Below are 18,972 nucleotides of genomic sequence, written 5' to 3' on the forward strand. Positions count from 1 at the left end.
CCAGCCTCCCGGCCTCCTGAGCCACACGTTCTGAGCCTTCGGTAACAGCCCCTCCGGCGTCCGTCCAGGGCTTGGCTGCAGGATGGTGTGTCAGGGACCACTATAGGCCTAGACAGAATACTCAGCTCCAGCGGTGAGATAGAGAATAGCATCTTGATTTTAGAAGCAAAGGAACACTTGGGCAACCTAGAGAGCGTTAGTAGGGACAGAGCGAGCCCTGGGATAGGATGGGACCCAAGAGATGGCACAGGGGCTCAGCCACAAGACCTGCTCTCAGATCTTGTCCTTAACCTCCCTGAGCCTCATTTTCTTCAACTGTCATGCTCTGGTTCTAACTGTGCTATTACCATAGGGGTTTTCCTCCTTTGGCTAAGCATGTGACCCATGCTTGGCCCCATTCCTGCCATATAGAATCACACTCTTCTGCGAGGGTCTGGGAATCTGTACTGTTAAAGGACCGAGTTCAGGAAACCTGAGTCCTGCTCAGCAGAGACTTTCTGGCTTTAAAGTACTCCGCATGCAGGGCAGCTCTTATGAAGCTGAGTCATTGCACATGAACACAGGAGTATTCACTCTTAGAGGAACTTTCTAGAAAGAGGCTCCAAAAGCAGGAGGTAGGAAAGGAAGCTGCAGTGAACCTCCCTTCCTTCAGCCTGCACTGCACTGCACCCATGCTATGGCCTGTGATCTTTCTGTTGTTGGTTCGTGTGTCCAAGGACGCATCGCCACAGTAAGCCCAAGCTTGTTAGATGTTACTTCCTGGTATAATTATCCAAAGTGCAATAAATCAGCATTTTGGTTGTTGCTTCTAAGTATAGCATAAACAAACCAGGCCTCAGAAAACAACTGATTCTCTTTAAACATGTGACTTTGTGGATCTGTTTGTCTCCAACCATGGTTTGCAAGGGCGCCGTGTGCTGCTGCGGAATGCAGAGCTCCCCATGAGAATACAGCTCATCAGGAAAGGTTCAGGTGCCTTGTGTCTGGTCTGAGACTGAGGCTCAGTATGTCAGCCCTGGCTTGGAGGGGAGGAGACCCACTCCTCCCCCAAGGACTTTTTCACAGAGAGCTGGCAGTGCAGAAAAATAATCCTGCTGGGGGCACCTGATGGGTCTATGGCTACTGCTTGAGCAGGTGATTTTGCCTGTCTTGAGGATGCAGGGAGATAACGTCTGGCACACGGCATTTAGGGGTGCAGTTGCCGTTGTCTGTAATTGTAAAACCTGCACCATCCATAGAGACCAGTGAAAAGTCATGGTGCGTGAGCAGATGGCTGTTTATTGAGGGTGGGAGTAGAAGAGCACAGCTTTTCAGTGGTGTTCCCATGGCTTTCTGCAGAATCTAGTCCAACCATCTGACTCCTGGTTTAGAAGATTCCCATTAAATTCTATCATCTGATAGAACTAGTAAGAAAAAAAATGGTGACAGTAAATAAATACTCACATCTGTCATCTCCTTAGCCCATAGAGCCAGGTTCTGTCTTATGAGCTCGTAAAAACACCACTTTTCCCATTATGATGGGTCCACTGGTATCTCACCTTTACAGATGAGAATCCCGCCATCTAAGGTCACCAAGCTGGGTTCAGTCCTAGCTGTCCTAGTCCTAGTCCCTCCGGCTGCCAGCCAACACCGTACAGCTTCTTTGGAGAGATTACAGTGAGGCTGTCTGTTTGGCTTCATCTGGTCATTTTACTTGGCAAATGTCAATGACTTTGTGCTCTGAGGAAATGCACAGGAGGTAGGCCTGGCCAGTAAGCATGGAGGGGGCTCAGAGGACCCCTCACCTGTCCTGGGGTGCCGGATTGCAAAATGAGATATTTCTATGTCAGTGGCATGTTGGTCTTACAGCCTAGGAACTATTTTGAATTTCCGAGAAATTATTCTCTCCATGAATAACTGAAATTGCAGAAGGCAAAGGAAATATAAACTCCAGTTTGCTATTAAACTTGAGAGAAAGTAGCATTGGGGAGGAGAATAGACATGACACAGAGTTTAGAGCTCTGGATTCGAGTCCCAACTTTTTGGCAAATCACTTAATCATTCTTTGCCTCAGGTTTCTAACCTAAAAACTAGGAAGATATTCATCTTACTGGGAACAAGCCCCAGAATGCTATAGACATGCTAATGTATTATGTATAGAGATAGAAAACTACAAGCAAATTTTGCTATTGTAAGCATTTGGCAGAGGGACAGACAGATTCTGGGAGAGTTTTAGGTGGTGGCTTCCTCCCTTATTGCTGCTGGATCGAGGGCGGACATTCTTGACCTTCTTCTCTGTAAAAGCAGAATTCTTTTTGAAAGACCTGCTCTGTTGTGCTCTTAACACCTGGGTCTAGATTGGAAATGAGGATTTTGTAGGTGATAGAGAATGCCAAGGTGGCCTGAGGACATGGGAGCTGCAGGCGGTTGGAGGAGAAGCAGGTTTTCAAGGACAAAAGAGCAGAAGAGAGCAGCCAGGCCCAGCTGCCCAGGCGCACGCCGAGAAGCATCTTCCCGGGGTGTGCGGTTGAACTAGAAGCTGGTGACGCTCCCTGGCTAATCCAGACACAGTGACAAGCCAAAATTCAATGTCAGCTACCCCTCTCCCCGAGACCACTTCTTACCTGTTACCTGGGCACAAACCTGTGTGTTTGATGACATACTGCTTTCATTGTTCGGGAGAAAGTGTTAACAAGAAAATGGCCAAGAACAGGCAGCAGCTGGAAGGAGAAATGGAAGGCCTTAGATTTTCCCACAAACCTCCCCAAGTCGTACCCTGAACCATCTCCTCCCCGAGACTGGGTGCGGGATGTGGGGGTCCTCCTACATAAAGCTACACTGCACAGATGTGCAGGCTGGATTGCAAATGTTAATAGCTCATCCGCTTGACATTTCTTTTCTTCCCCCCTTTATAGCATTATCCTGGAAAAAAAAATCCCATTTAAGAAATGAATCTGGTTTTTAGTTAAAAATACCCAATTCAGACATCAAAAAACTGGTCCAAGTACAATTGTTCCCAGTTCACCCTGGAAACAGGTTGAATCAATGGCCCTCCTGGTAGCCTGCAGTTTGACTGAAGTTGCCTCCTCCCCCACATCTTGTGAAATTCGGATCCATCATTCAGCCGAGTCTGAGGAATGATGTCTCCGTTGGAAGCCCCAGAATAGGGGCTGGTGTTTCACGAGAGATATCCCAGCCCCTTAATGGCCTGGTGCTCTCAGCTATAATATTCTAAATACACATTACAGAGAATATGTGAGCATATTCATAACTGCTCCATTGTGGCATTTAGATTTACCCTTGAAATTTATCTTTAATTTTTACAGTTGTCTCCTTAACCATGTATATTACTCCTTTCTTCAAACAATCTGTCTTGCTGCTGCAGTTTTCTTTGAAACCAAAGCGTAATTAAATATTAAGTTAATATTTCATTTAAAATTAAATATCAAAGGCTTCAGTCTAATCTTTCACTTGTACACTGCTGGTTCTCATCTCGTGTTCTGGCTCCTCTATCCATAAAGGCGGGGACCAGGTCTTAATAATGTGTACCTCTATTATCTTTGTTCTTTTTTTTTTTTCAATTGGTGACACTGAACTTTTGCTACATTAAAACAAATGGATGGAGGGAGAGATTTCAATGTAGCAAAGGGGAAAGACAACTTAATTCAACAGCCTATGGCTTCAACCCCATCCATCTCCACGTCTCAAGGAAGAATTTCACTGCACCAAATAAATAATAGTCTTAGAATCATATAGTGCAAGAGCTGACGAGGGATCTTCGAGTCTGCTGTCTTTGCAGAGACATAAACCAAAGGGCACCTAGCTTTGAAGGTGGCATAGTGGGTCAGGGTTGGGAGCTAACACAGATCCTGAGTGGGGCCGGCTTTATCTCCAGCACACCATCAAATGATGTGAAAACATTTAACTTGGGAGCATTAAAGTGCTAATTGAATGGAGCCTTTGAATGTTGGACACATGAGGAGCAGAGCAGAAGGTACATGATTGGGTGAGAAAATTAGGAGGAAGCAGAGGGAATGAGGAACTAGAAGGTGGACCCCGTGGGAATCAGCATGTTGGATCAAAGCACTTTGAAGGCACAGACATGGTGGGAGCAGCAGGGTGGAGAGGTCCTAAAGGTGGCGGGGAGCAGCGGCTAGTCTATGTGCCTGAATTCCTCTCCACTGAGTTGTTTCATGCCTTCCTGTCCTGTCAACAGAGAGAAACTGTCTTCGACCAGAGCTGCAGGGAGAGGCCTTCCCAATGCACGTGTTCTCCCATGCTTGCTTAGCAAAGGCCATCTTCCGATCTGGTGTTTGTCTGGCAGTCACATCACACAGATGTTCAGTTTATTGGCAGGATCCTTCTCCATTGTTTTCTTTATTCTTGGAGAAGCTGGGATTTAGATTTGGGACTGGAGAGACCCTCCACTTCTGTGGGCTAACCCCCTTTGTGGACCGTGGGCTGTGCGCACACTTGGTAAAGGGCCCAGACTTCCTAGACTTTTATCAGCCTCTTGATGGCCATGCATAAACTCTCCAATGATCATTTGTTCCAACTGAAGGCTTACTAGTGAGAAAAGCTGAAAGCCAGGCCAAGGCCCCAGAGCAGCAGCCTGACTGAGCAGCCAGATCTCCCCTCTCCCCATCTCACTCGTCTCCTCTCAGATTTCTGCCAGTGAACTCGATGGGCCCTTGATGTTGCCATCTTTCTGATCAGTTCTGTTGGTCAAGGGCATGAATGACCTTCTGCCTGTGGTGTCAATGCTGTCTTTATTGAGGGTTGACCAGAACTCTAACAAAGAGTCCCCTTTCCATGTTAGCCAGTGTCCCCTATATTTTTGGGAAAAAGAAGTAGAGGCATAAGTTAGAGGAAGCATTGTTTGGTTTCTGTGCCTCTTCTTAAGGAAAGAAAAAAATCATATAGAACTTATACATCTCATCAACCCTTGGGAAAATTAATATTGAACACCAATCAGCTGTCTTTTAAGTGAATGGTTCCCAGTAGATATTTTTAGTTAAATACTATTTACTTATAAAAGAAACCCTTCACACACTGCTTATCATTTGTGTCTATTCATTGGGCCCAAGATATGCCCAGAACCTCATATATTATACCCACAGTCAAAATGAAAAATGACATGTAAGATCCAGGCTCTCAGGAGAAATATTATGAAATCTCTAGGTATTGATGAAAGTTTTTCCAAGGCTGATCCAAATGGGGTTTAGATTCTGTGGCAGTTCAAATGTGTGTTATTAAACTCCTTAAGCAAACCCAAATGACTCCCAGTGGAGGATTAAGACATTCTATGTATAGCAAAGATGGAATTCTCATGTCTGTTTTCTCTGTTGAATTCCCCCTTGATTAGCTTCTGTAATATTTAACTTCATGCCATGCCATAATTATTTAATAAAAGGTAAATATAAATTATATTTCAGTGGGGGCGTGACCTTTTACCTTAATGTTATGTTACTAAAGAAAGACATAGATAAATAGAGCCTGTAGATCGAAGCATACTTTTAATTTACTCTGTTTTTGCCTTGCTAGCATTTGTCTGTGTCCCTGTCATCCTAGGGGTTGGCAGAACTTCACAGCACCCCTGCGCTCCGTGTGGTAGGAGAGATGGTAAATTCACACTGATGATGGCAGTTAATGATCTGCTTGGCCCTTATGGACAGTCTTGGGGCTGGTCTTGGGCACCTCATTAGCCTATTGAGGTTTACTTGGCTCATACCAGGCCTGAAAGTCAGAGAACTCCCAGGCAGGTGGGAAGAGGGTACCGTATGCAGGATTCCAGGTGACGCTGAATCTACAGGATGAAGAACAACCGGTCCGCTGGGAATTCAGCTTGGAACCAAAGTAAAAGCATTCCAGTCCAACTTTGACATTTTGAAGGTTCAACATGTGAGGGATGGACTGACTTTTCCTCCTACGGTTTGGGGTTGACTAGACAGTTGGCTCCTGAATTTCTACTTCAAAAGTGCCCTTGATTTAATGAAATTGTGTGTATGCATGTACATGTGTGTGACTGTTCCCTGTCCATACAGATGATGGTGTGGTTCACTGCCGTCATTCTCATCTGTATATACACATGACCTGTCCCATAATTTGTGCCTATGGAGTTAGGCAGGGCTGCCAAAAAAAAGCTCAACCTAAGAAATGGTTGAGAATGCCTAATTTACTTGCTCAGTGTGAAACATGCCTTGCTAACCCAGTGTGATTAAGATACTCTGCTATTTCTGATTTAGGTGGGAGTGAGGAGAGGAAGGCAGGCACAAACCAGACATGACTCTTGTGTCCTGGTGGTCTTGCATCTAAGAGGGGAAAACAGTACCCACAAATGTGTGATAACCTCTATGAAAGAGACACCATCATTCCATCCCACCTCTGTGTGCTGAAGAGACCAGGTTTAGCAGATTCCTCTGTGAGCAGCAGGGAGAACTAAGGAATACAGAGATGTGTGGCGGGCCCCGGGCGGACACCAGAGCTGTGGGGAGAGCTTGTGTGGGGGTGTACCATGCAAAGGGGGAGCAGGGGCAAGGTGAACAGTGGAGACAACCAGGGCCAGGGCCTTGGGGGAATGAGATTTTCTAGCTGGTGCATTAGTCCCTTACTGTAGAGGCAGCACATTGGGAACACACCCACAGCTATAATTTCCATCTTCTCCATATAAGAAAATCAGCACCTTAGGTAACGAAATGGTGCATATTTGAACAACAGGGAGGCAGTGATGGATTTAGAGCGTTTTGGCACTGGGTCTGTTGGCCCTGCAGCACCAGGCAGCTGTTTGTTTGCTGATTGATACCAAATGGGGCCTCTCCACACTCAGGGAGGAGGAGTCGGGCAGCAGGGCTGGGCTTCAGTTTCCACTTCTGCAGCCGTTTGCTAGCAGCTGGGGAGGAAGCTCAGGAAGGTGTAAGGGGGTGCAGGGCATGGGTGACAGGAAGCAGAGGGTGGCATGGCCACTTAACACTTCCTCTGCTCTTCACGAAGTCCAGTGCACTAGCTAAGCACAGAGGGGGTCGCCTTTGGCCCAGGGGGCTGCTGGCATACCTGGCTTGGATTTCCCGGATTTGGAACATCTCTGGTTGTACAGCAAAAAATAGTTAAGAGCCTGCGAATTGAAGTTAGAGAAACCAGGGTACAGATCCCACCTATATTCCCTGGAACTGCCTTTAAAATGGGGATCAAACCCACGTCAAGGGGTTGTAATGAGGATTAAGTGAGTTAATGTATGTAAAAGGCTTAACATAAAGCCCATAATACAGTAAGCCTTCAGTACATTCTAACAGTGGTAATAATGATTTTCATTACTGAATATTCTAGCCACTAAATGTCCCATTTTTGAAGAAAAAGTCTTCAGAAATTGCTGACATTATGATGCAAAGTAGGGAAAAAAGAAGTTCACGGAATGAGTTCAGTTACACACAGCTATTCTTCTCGTGCATTTCTGGGTAAGATGGTAACGTGAGTGCAGGTGTTTGATCTGCCTCCACCCCCAGAATATATCCGGGGATATTTTCAAGAAAGCATACAAGTAAAGGACCTCTAGTGTTCACGTTTAAAGCCAGGCCGGGGTCATCCGTATGCCCCAAATTGTGTGCCATTGTGCTGGTGTGCTCAGAAAGCTGCACTTGTTACTCACTTCCTGGGAAAGAAGAGCAGAGCCAGGAAATGACGGGAGACACCTGACAAAAGCCGCTTGGCCTCCTCCGCCCAGCCTCGGAGAGGGGAAGCGAGGGACGCAGCAGGAACCGGATCGTAGAAAAGAGGGTACTTAAAAACTGCGTGTCCTGAGAAGTTAGCATTTGTGTGTGAGGGAGACAGAAAGATATTCTCTTATTTCAAAGGCCCAGACAGAATGCAGCTCTTATTCTTACTGATGTACCTGACGACTGGAGAACTGAGTCACTGAAAAATGCAAGAATGGAAAAGTTACTGCGTCAAAGGACTCCTAGTCAACAGACTGTGCAGTTAAATAGGCAGCATCTAAATGATTGTTAATATGAAGCCAAAGCTTCATTAAAAAATGAAAATCAATGTCTAAAAGACACGGATCATAGAAAATCTAGTAATAGTAATGTTAGCTGAAGATGGCAAATGATCAACAAAAATGTGAAGGCGGAGAGAATATGAGGTGGCGAAATTAAAGGTGAGCAAAATTCCTTACATGTGGAGAGGCTCAACAGAATCAAATAATTAGAAAAAATAAAATATTTTTAGAGAAATCTATAGGTAGTATTTTAAATTAAAACAGGATGTATATATCTTCCTAATCACCAGAGAAAAATACATTCATTAAAAAGCTATTAGAAATACAAGAAGGGTGAGGAAAGATGAATTTATAGTAGCAATTATGTAAAAAATATGTTAAATAATATGATCAAAAGGATATGTTAAATAATACATTTAAAACATTACCCTTGAACATAGACAAGATTAATATATATTAATTCACAAAAAACTTAATAAATTCCAAAAGACAGATATTCTGCAGGCCACCTTTTTGAATCGAGCGCAATTAACTAAAATAAATAATTAACAGTTTAATTCCCAGCCATTTAGAAATTTCACAATATTTTCTTTGGAATAAAAGGAAGATAAAATTAGAAATATATCTATTCAGAAAGTTACAACAAAGGAGGGGAGGGGTGGGGCAGAACCATAAACAGGAGATTAGAAATTTTAAACAAATACTATTTTTAAAACATTTAAATGTTTTTTAAAACATTTAAAATCTTGATGAAATGTGTAACTTTTTGAGATAAATACAAATGATAATAAGAAATAAGGAATGAATCCAAGATTTCTGGATGGCAATCTGATAGACAATGGCTATTCACTGAGAGGCACATGAACTTGGTTGGGGCATTCTGAGTGGGAGGAGTGTATGGGGCCATCATGTGCAAATGCCCAGCCAACAGCCGGGTCGATAAGGCTGCATCTCCGGCAAACTCTCTGGACTGGAGATAAAGATATGTGATAGATGATCAGCACGTAGCTTACATGGAAATCATGGGGCACTGATGAGGTTGCCGAGGGAAAATATATAGCCAAACAGAAGACTGCCTTGGCAACAATTGTGAGCAGTATCAGTATTTACAAGACAGACTGAGGAAGAGCAGTCTTCAAAATAGGCAGGGTCGGCATGGCCGGAGAGATACGGGTGAAATGGGGCTGTGTGTGTTCCAGAAAGCCAATAGCTGGAAGTCATTTCTGGCAGGAGAGTTTTCCCAGTTCAAATGCTAACTTGAATTCAAGATAAAAGTGAAAAAGCTTCTCTTGGTTTGACTACAATATTATTGGTGACGATGACAAGAGAAATTTCACTGGCATTCTTTCAAACTTCTAGTCGAGATAATATCCATGCTACCTAAATTTTATAAAGCATAAGATCAAAGACAGAAGGCTTCTTAATGTATTTTTCAGTGCTGGTATAAAATAAAAAATCCATCAGGAGCCGGATAGCACCATGCATGCAATTCCAATGATTAGTATGGACATATAAATCCCCACCAGCAGTAATAATACTTGGGTGCTCAGTATGTGCCAGGCACTATTCTCAGTAACTGAATTGGTTTAATCCTCATACCAGTAGTTTTATGAAAATATTAACAAATTGAATGCAGAAACATACTAAGCAAATTATATACCACATCCTTGAGTAAGCATTTCATTGTGAAATATTGAGAAATCTGTTCTAAAATACAGTATCAATTGGTCACAGGAGAAAAATCTATGGGATTGCCATTTTCTGAAATTCTAAAGTGCTCTGATAAAAACCCTTATCAAAGCATGATAACTAGTATCACTCTGAAATAGCCAACCCTACATTTGGTGGTGAAATGTTAGTGCCATTCCCATTTAGAGAAAAACAAGCAAGACTATTTACCATCATCCTTATTTTCAGGCACTTTCTGGGAAGTTTTAGCTAATGCAAGCACGAGATTGAAGAGAACTGGTTGGGATTAATATACAGACAAGATGATGATTACATGTAGGTGCTGTGAATGTACAAGGCTAAGAATCAACAGAAGAAATGGTACCTGTTAGGGGTTTGCTTACAACAAAATTGATAGTTCCCACTGGTTAAAATCTTTTCTGTGCCAAGAACTGCACTGGGGACGTTATTCAAGCTGTTTCATTTAATTTTGACAGCAAACTCATGAGATGGATTTTTAAGCAGACACCTAAAGAAATTAATGGTGAAGCTGGCTTGCAAACCTAAGACCTACTTGATGCTGAAGGTGCTTCTCATAATGACTGTATCATAGATGCCATACACTGCCTGCCAGGCATATAAAAACCAAAGGTGTTTCTAGGTGCTAGTAAAATTCTTAGAAGATGTGATGAGGGAGTAATTGTATTTATAACGAAAACACAAAAACTGAACTACATAGCAAAAAGTAAAATGAAAAATAAAAAATTTATTACCTATACCAGGAGCAGTACACATCTTAGTCGTATACCTCAAGAGGAAGAATTCCTACATGTAGGTATATGTATACACAGACACACATGTTTTGTATGTGTATACTTACCTGATCTTGGATTTGGGGTGCTCTTTCTACATATAATGCCTAAGGGCAAATTGCGATAGGTTATTGTAACATGGTGATAAGAGAGTTAAAATATAAATATATGAAGTGTTTCTACATGTAAAAAAAAAAGAAAAAGACTAGTTTCCAAAAGAAAAGAGTGCAGGAAATATTAATAAGCAGTTCATAAAAGAAGAAATTAAAATGATCAGCAAGTATGAGAAAAAATTCTTCTGCCTCACTGATGAACAAAGAAATGTTAAGTTAAAATGTCCACATGTATTACTAGAGGGAGTATCAATTTGTACATTCTTCTGATGAGTGATTTGACAGTATGTGTGAAAGGCGTTAAGTAGAAATCACAATTTTTGGCCCAGTAATTCTAAGTCTTAGATTTTCCAATTGAAATAATTAAAGTTATACACAAAGAATAATTATTACTCTAGTTTTTATAATATTTGAAATTAAGATCACATTAAATGCCAAACATAAGATAGCCATTTAAATAAATCAGACCATGTCATGGAAAAATATGCAGGAATTTTAAATAATATTATAAAAGACTATTTAATAACCTGGGGAAAAGTTTGATATATTGTTAGTTGGATAAACAGTAGGTTATGCAACAGTGTGACTAGTATGTCTCTAAATAATTTTAAGTGTGTGTGTTGAAATCTGGAAGGATACTAGCAAACAGTTGACTCAGATCATCTCTAAAATGGTGAGATTATGGATGATTTTATTTTATTTATGGATAATTTAACATTTTTAAATAATGTTTTCAAACAAAAGGAGTTGCTTTAAAACTTAGAGTAATAGCAACAGATATTCAAAAAACATGCAAAAAGGAAGATTATAAAGGAAATACACCCTCCTGTGTTTACTGTTGCCTAATGAGAGTGTAGGTGGTTATTATTTTATTCTTGGTGTAATTTTTTCTTTAGTTTGATCATGCACTAATTTTAAAACTGTATAATTTAAACAACAAACTTTTAAGAAGTAAAGGAAGAAAGGAAGAGAAAGAATCAAGATAACAAATCTAAAAAATCTTTAGCACAGTAGAAATGCTTGAATGTATCATTCATTCATTCCCTCCCCCTCCCCCTCCCTCATTTTACAGTTGCTGACACTAAGGGCCTACTATGTGCCAGGCACTGTCATCAGCCATGAGAACACAGTGGCAAACAAAATAAGTATGAGTTCTGCTCCTGTAGAACTTTGGCATTGTAGAACACACGTTATGGGGTCTGATATTAAGTCAATTATAGATGATAAAGGCATTCTTGGGAAAGAGAAAGGGGAAGAAGGGAAAAGCATATATAAGGTAGTTTATTGTCGTCATAAGAAACTGCAGTATGGTTGATGTATAATATTTCTGATGATTTGAGAGTGAGCAGAGAATTATAAGTGTGCACGTGTAAGGCAGAAAGGATAAAAAATTGTAATAATCCTGAAAATTTGAAATATCATTCTAATGTAAAACATTAAGTTATTATTAATTCCAGATTTAGAAGTGTGAATTAGCCAATGTCAATAGCAAAATCCTTAACTGGTTGTATCCATTATGTATCAATGCATAGGTAACAGCAGAACCTTTCTGTTACCTGTGGAAGACTTCTTAACAGCTTTGCCTTGTGGTCAGGAGACACACTCATAAAGAGGACTTTTATTTTTCAGCACTAAATGAACCCACCATAGACTATGGCTTCCAGAGACTGCAGAAAGTTATCCCGAGACATCCTGGGGATCCTGAGAGATTAGCCAAGGTAAAAACTCTGAAAATTGACAGGGGAAAATCTTCTTGTAGAATTTCAGCAAATTTGGGTTAATCCAGCAACATAAGTCCTTTTAAAATTAAATTAGGCCTGGAAATCTGGCTAAGCTTTAGATACAAGATGCACATAAAATATCTAACTATGAAATATTTGTGATTAATCTCTAAGGAAATAAGAGATCTGAAAATGTGGGCCTATAAAATAGATAGACTAGGAGTCATCAGCTTATTAAACATCGCCAACTTTTATGAAAATAAATACTTGTAAATTGCTTAAAAGTGTAAGTACATTCTCCTTTGTATTTAAATATAATTTTATTTAGTCATAATTTCAGGGACACCTTCATGCACAAAGTAGTATTCATTGAGGTCCTATCAATGAATATATACACAAGTATTGAATGAAGTGAAAACACCTCCATATGAAATTTCTATGAAATGCGTCACTTTTAAATGAATTTGCTTATGAAAATGATATCAAGAATCTGGCTCATTATTTTCACTTTCTTTATTTAAAAATAGATCCATTTATTAGGTATTCAAGTAATGAGAAATTATTAAGTTTTAACATTTATATTTGCATTTTAAGCACACACATTATAATATGCAATGTTCTTTTTTTGGTACTGTGAGTAAAATTCAAGTACCAGAGTTGTTTCTATATCACACCTTTATTTTCCTCTTGGAAAAATCCCCAGTCCCACCATTAAATTAGATGATATCTGGAAAGTAGGTTAATAGCAATTTAAACGGCTGTTAAAAACAGGAGGGGGAAAAGACAAAATGAGAGGAAAGGGATTACTGATTACTACTTCTCTCTAGTTAAAGTGAACAGGGGAAATATTATTGAAAGAATTCATCTTTATTAGAATAAAATTTTGTGAAAGGCATTGCCAAGATAATTTCAGTACTTTGGACAAGTCCTTGGCAGGCAGCTCAACTCAGGTCAAACATTTTCAGAATATTTGGTTAATTAGTGCACCAGATTTTTTAATGGAATGATCTGAAAGTAATTTTTAATGGAATTTCCATGACATGATTGTAAATCAACTCTGCCCTTAATTTGGTTGTTCTTTGTTTTGGTCATACAACCATTTATGGAAGTATTTTATCTGGATGACTTCCATGGAGACACGTATTTACAGAGGGATTTATATGTATGATTATACTCTACCTGTCAAACCAAACAGAAGACCTGTTGGCCAGTCATTTACATTTTAGGGGAATGATTGGACTTTAGTTTTTATTCATAATTTTCCTTTGTGTTTGCCATTTTGGGTTTTACCTTTGCTTATCCTCCACTTTTTCTTTTCTTTTTCTAGGAAATGCTGTTGAAAAGAGCTGCGGATCTAGTGGAGGCCCTCTACGGCACACCACACAATAACCAGGTGAGAGGCTCAGACCTTACACCCTATCGTGTCTAACGCTCACGCCGAGAGAAATGCTCACCCCAGCCTGCCATTTTGCAGGACATCATTTTGAAGCGAGCTGCAGACATTGCTGAAGCCCTCTACAGTGTCCCCCGGAATCCCAGCCAGATCCCAGCTCTCTCCAGCTCTCCAGCCCACGGTGGCATGATGGGCATCAATTCTTACGGCAGCCAGCTTGGGGTCAGCATTTCGGAGTCAACCCAGGGAAATAACCAAGGTACTAATTCTCTCAGAGGCAAAATTCAAACATCTTACATGTTTGAAAGATTGGTTCTGCTAAAGTAGGAGTTAAAGCTTGATTCATAAACCATTACAAGAGTGTGTCCCCAGATAAGCAATGTAATCATGTATTGGATTATCTCAATCAATATAGGTAGCGTATTGTTAGATTTTGAGCTTTTTAGGTCCCAGGTAGAATCCCTTTAATTGGAAGTATTTAAGGATAAGATTGACTGTTATGAATTTAGAAAGGTTTAGGCTTAGTGAAACTAGATTTATGGGTATTGTTTGAATAAAATGGATATTTTTACTATGTGGTCACCAGACTGAATAATGTAAAGAAGCTGAGTTATTACCATTATCATTTATTGTGTTTGACTCTCTCTTCCTAGTAATTAAGGCTGAATGGCTTGATATTATTTGGTAAATTCTATTTATGTATTCCTTCATAGTCAAGTATATAGGAACACACTTATACAATTAACTATGCTTTTCTATGTAAAGTGTACCGTGTAAAGATTTTTGTCACTAGGATGATTTTTATTAAGGTGCTTATCATAAATCATTTTTCTAAAGGAGTAAATGTTTCTAATAATGTCCCTAACCTTGGAACAATTTTATTTCTAATTTAATTCATCCATTAGAAAGGAATTCCTCATTCTCATACCCAGGGTGAATTCTTCTTATAGAAGGGTGGGTGTGGACATATTAATTTTGGAGAATCAAATTTGAGTCATTTTCTCAATAGCTTTAGAGACAGTTATCCAAAGTGGTTATTTCAGCACAGATTAGGTAGTGTCTCTGTGTTGGGGTTTCAGAATTATGGAGAGGATTCACTGTCTCTTCCCCAGGCTGGGTGTCCCTGTGCTCAATTACCAATACTTCCAAGTCTTTGGTCAAAGACAAGCACATTTAGATGAATTTACCAACACTTTTTGAATGAAAGTGTACCCCACCCCTACTCGGGACATGGTAACAAGTTTGAACTAACATCTCCAAAGCTGTGATCTGCAGATACTAGTCACCCTCAGGATATTGTTAAGGTGCCTTTTCCCACATTCCCAGAAAAGACGCAGTGTTAAATTTGAAAACACTGGGTTAGCGACCAGTTTATTTGTGCCCTAGGCTCTTCCTATGCAAACCTTCAAGGATGACTACAGTAGCAACAGCTAAGCTTCCTTTGACCAGGGAATGCTCTTCTTAGTGGTTCCCAATGACGCCTCACAGGGCCGTAGTGCCATATCGGTCATTCCCTCCTTGGTGTGAGTTGGTCTGGCTGCAAATGTGAAAGGAGAAGAAGGAGGGCCTCTCAGGCACATGGCCCTGTGCAGAATGGGGAAGAGAGCAGAAGGCATAAAAGCTGAAGACAAATTGCAGACCTGCCCCTGCTGCCCAGGGTGGGCTTGGTGGTGTGCGATGGCCTGAGGCCATGGGGATCTGTGCTGCCATATTCGGCCTGCATTGTGTGTGTGCTGCAGTTCATTTATGTGCTTGTTTCTTTGTTTTCCAGGATACATCCGCAACACGAGCAGCATCTCTCCGCGTGGCTACTCCTCCAGCTCCACCCCTCAGCAGTCTAATTACAGCACCTCCAGTAACAGTATGAATGGCTATAGCAACGTCCCTATGGCCAACCTGGGTGTCCCAGGGTCACCAGGATTTCTCAACGGCTCCCCCACAGGCTCCCCTTATGGAAGTAAGTGCCCTTTCCATCCGGCTCTCCCTGTCTCTCTGTCCCTGGGTTTTCCTGTTCAGCCTTCTCAGGGAGAGGTGCATGCCTATATCTTAATGGTGGGGAGTAGTGGCCCAGTTTCCTGGTGACATGTCCTTCCTGCCTTGTTCCTTTCCCGTAGCTGGACTTTGGTACCACTGGTCACTCACAGCCTTCCGAGGAAAAGAGTAGGAATGGAACTGTTCCATTTCTATAAAGAGAATATGCGGCCTGTGTAGATGGGAGTGAGGAATTCAGGTTCCATTTCAGTTAATGTCATGAAACTCTTCACTAGGTACTTTCAGATGCAATGTTTCATTTCGTCCTCACAAGACCTTGCTGAGGTCAGTATTATCACCTCCTTGTTATAGGTGAGGACATTGAGGTGACTTAAAGATCATGCAGCAAAATAAAGCAGGGCAATAATGTGGACTCAGATTTTATGACTTCAAGTTGTTTGCGTCTCACACCAGTCTCCCTTCTTACTTTGTTACGCAGCTGTCCCCTCCCATAGGCACTTCCACAGGGATGGGACTGGTTGTGAGACTGGGCCATGTGGAGACGAACCTCTCGATATTAGTCTGAGGGCTAGCAGCAAACTAGACGTCCTAGGAAGTTATGAAAACTCATTTGGGGTGCTTTGGGGGCTAAGCCAGGAACTGCCCAATGCCCTGGAACCTGAGAGAACCTATGTAGGGAGAACTTCAGGCCAGGGAGGAAGCCTCCATGGAGAATCTGAGTGAGGGGGTGGAGTACTCTTGAAGTGCTGGATCTTGTTGCGAGGCTCTACAGCAGGCCGTGGTCACAGCCATTTCCACTGAAGATCAGGGGGTGACATGCCACAGATCTGGTGGCTGTCCGCTTTGGGCCTGTGGTTCCCTGGGGCCCACACCCATGTTCTACTTCTTGGTTATCTGTTCTATTCCTTACACTCAATACCCTCTTCAGCATGATGAGGACAGAGTAACAGAGGAGCACATGTAGTAGAAGTTGGTTCTCCCAATACAACTAAAATCTTGTTGCTGCAAAGACAGGAATTCTGTGTTATGTCCCATAAAATGGCCCACACCAGTTTGATCAGAGTGGTCTAGGAAAACAAATGTTTGCTTCCTTTATTTATTTGCTTGATTTTACCTTATCTTGTTCCAAAAATGTTTTGAGGAATACTGCTCATCAAACAGGTAGTATGAAAGTATAAAATGGAAATGACAAGAAACTGAGATTTAAAAAACACATGGACAGGAACATTAGATGAATCCACAGGCCAGGAAGCACGCCATTTGGTCTATTCAAGGGAGCCGTTAATTTGGTTCAGAGGCTTACAAGATGTTAAGGCAAGGAAATGCTATTTATTATAATATTTCATGTCCACACATTATTATATTATTTTTTAGCAGCTCAGGGAAAACCTGATTTTTCTGTTGCTGAGACTTTGGAGAGCTTTCTCCCATGCATCCTTGTGGAGAGGGCACCTGGGATGCAGAAAGGACCACATCTTCAGCAGAGCCCCTGCAAGGGATACAGGAGCAAGAGAGCCATCATGTAAATAATGCCACATAATGATAATGACCACGGAGTAATACATAATTGCATTCCAGTTTACAGCTTAAAATGCGTGTTCACTTCCAGGGTCCAATCAGATCCTCACAACAACCTTAGGACATGTATATAATAATAGTAATTAGCATTATTATTATTATCCTACTATCACTTTCCCTTCTAAGATACGAAGGGTTATTAAATGACTTACTCAAGGATTCATAGCCAATAAATAGTAAAAAATGGGACTAGAACATATGTCTGTCATCAGATTCAGAATACCACGTTTTAAAATTATCCAATAATGTAACAAATATTTCTTATATTTATAATACATTATTAGGCAGAACCATATCGAATCCCCTCTTCTTGATTTCCAAAAATGTCAGTTTCCTATGTTCAATCATACGTTTAAGAATAAAATGTGTGCATTAGGTTGAACCATATGACATGGTTATTTCTGTAGATTAAAAATGGTTCACATCATACAGTGTGTAATGTGAGGTGGTTGGAGGGAGAGAGAGAGAGAGAAATTATGACTAGATGAATAGAAATGCCTCTAGAGTGTTAATCGCTTGATATTTGTTACTAGAGAATTCATTTGGTGGGGTGGGACTCATGTCACTCCAGCAAGTGACAACTTCCTTCCACTGTCCTTCCTTGATCCCCAATCCCCCTGCAACGCCAAAAATCATAACATCCCAAATCTGCAAGTTGCCCATTAAAACAAGACCAGATGCACAGAAAGAGGAAGGCGCCCCAACCAGTGGGAGTGGGAAGCACAGCAGAGAACGGCCTCCTGCCCCTACTGGGTCTTTGGGACCCCCTGCACCTTCATTGTCTGAGGGTGGGTCTGGAGGAATTGCAGGCTGGGAATGGGATTCCAAACAGTGCATTCATTGCAATAAACTCCCCTACTGCAAAAATACTGAATACCCCATGAGGTTCATTACCATAGCATCCGACCTGTGTTTCTGGCCACCTAAGTCTTAACTTCTCTGGGAAATACAAAAAAAAAGCCCAAGGGAAACCATTGCATCAATTCAGTTGCTTGTATCTGAAACCACCATCCTATGATGTTTTATTTTATTTTTTAAACTAGCCTGATGTGAGCAATCACTTGCCAGAGAGGTTGAAAAGAGATAAAGCCAAGCCTCTCGGTCAAGTTGATTTGCATGACGGCCAAGGCAGAGCATCACAAACCTGCCTCTTGACTGTTTTTGCTCTCACACCACTTCAAAAATGGCCAAACAGATGTTTTTTCAATTTCACATACAAACTTCACTTCCTGGCGGTAGCGGTGTGTGCCAAGTTCCAGCTCAGCGCAAGTTTTTATGGCTGAATCCTAAGCCCCTGACAATAGGGGGTTATAATGAAATGCTGACAGACCCCTTAGTTCCAGCAAATGCAATGGCTCGATGCAAAGGGGGATATGTGCCCGGTGAGTTCCAGCTGGGATTGTGCAAGCCAATCAATCCTTTTGAGAAGAAAAGTGGTTTTTCCTTAACTCCCCTTATTCAGAGCTTTCTGGGCCAGACACGCTTGCCTTTATGTTGGCCTCCGTCCATAGAGAGATGTCCAGAGAAATTCTCAGTTGTGAGTCTGTGATCAACTTTTCCTAAAATGGAGCACTCTGGTGTCCCCAAAGATGCTCTAGTCACTGAGCCCTTAACACCCATAGGACTACTTCTTCCAAAGCAGAATAGGCACCGAGCAAATGCAAAGTTAAGGACAGAATCCAGACAGACAGGAACCCAGCCTGTCCTTAGCGATTCCTACTTCATT

At 41.5% G+C, this 18,972-nt stretch overlaps 1 protein-coding gene across 2 annotated transcripts in view; it reads left to right on the forward strand.

The window, feature by feature from the left end:
* Positions 1 to 18,972, forward strand: part of EBF2 (EBF transcription factor 2) — a 179,902-nt gene that overhangs the window by 149,477 nt on the left and 11,453 nt on the right. For both annotated transcript variants that reach the window (XM_057486386.1, XM_036889114.2), the window contains exons 11-14: positions 12,192 to 12,280; positions 13,611 to 13,676; positions 13,758 to 13,935; positions 15,448 to 15,633. In XM_057486386.1, coding sequence (XP_057342369.1) covers positions 12,192 to 12,280; positions 13,611 to 13,676; positions 13,758 to 13,935; positions 15,448 to 15,633 — 519 coding nt within the window. The remainder of the gene's footprint in view (positions 1 to 12,191; positions 12,281 to 13,610; positions 13,677 to 13,757; positions 13,936 to 15,447; positions 15,634 to 18,972) is intronic.

The sequence above is a fragment of the Manis pentadactyla genome, chromosome 1 (genome assembly GCF_030020395.1).
Source record: "Manis pentadactyla isolate mManPen7 chromosome 1, mManPen7.hap1, whole genome shotgun sequence".
Classification (NCBI taxonomy): domain Eukaryota; kingdom Metazoa; phylum Chordata; class Mammalia; order Pholidota; family Manidae; genus Manis; species Manis pentadactyla.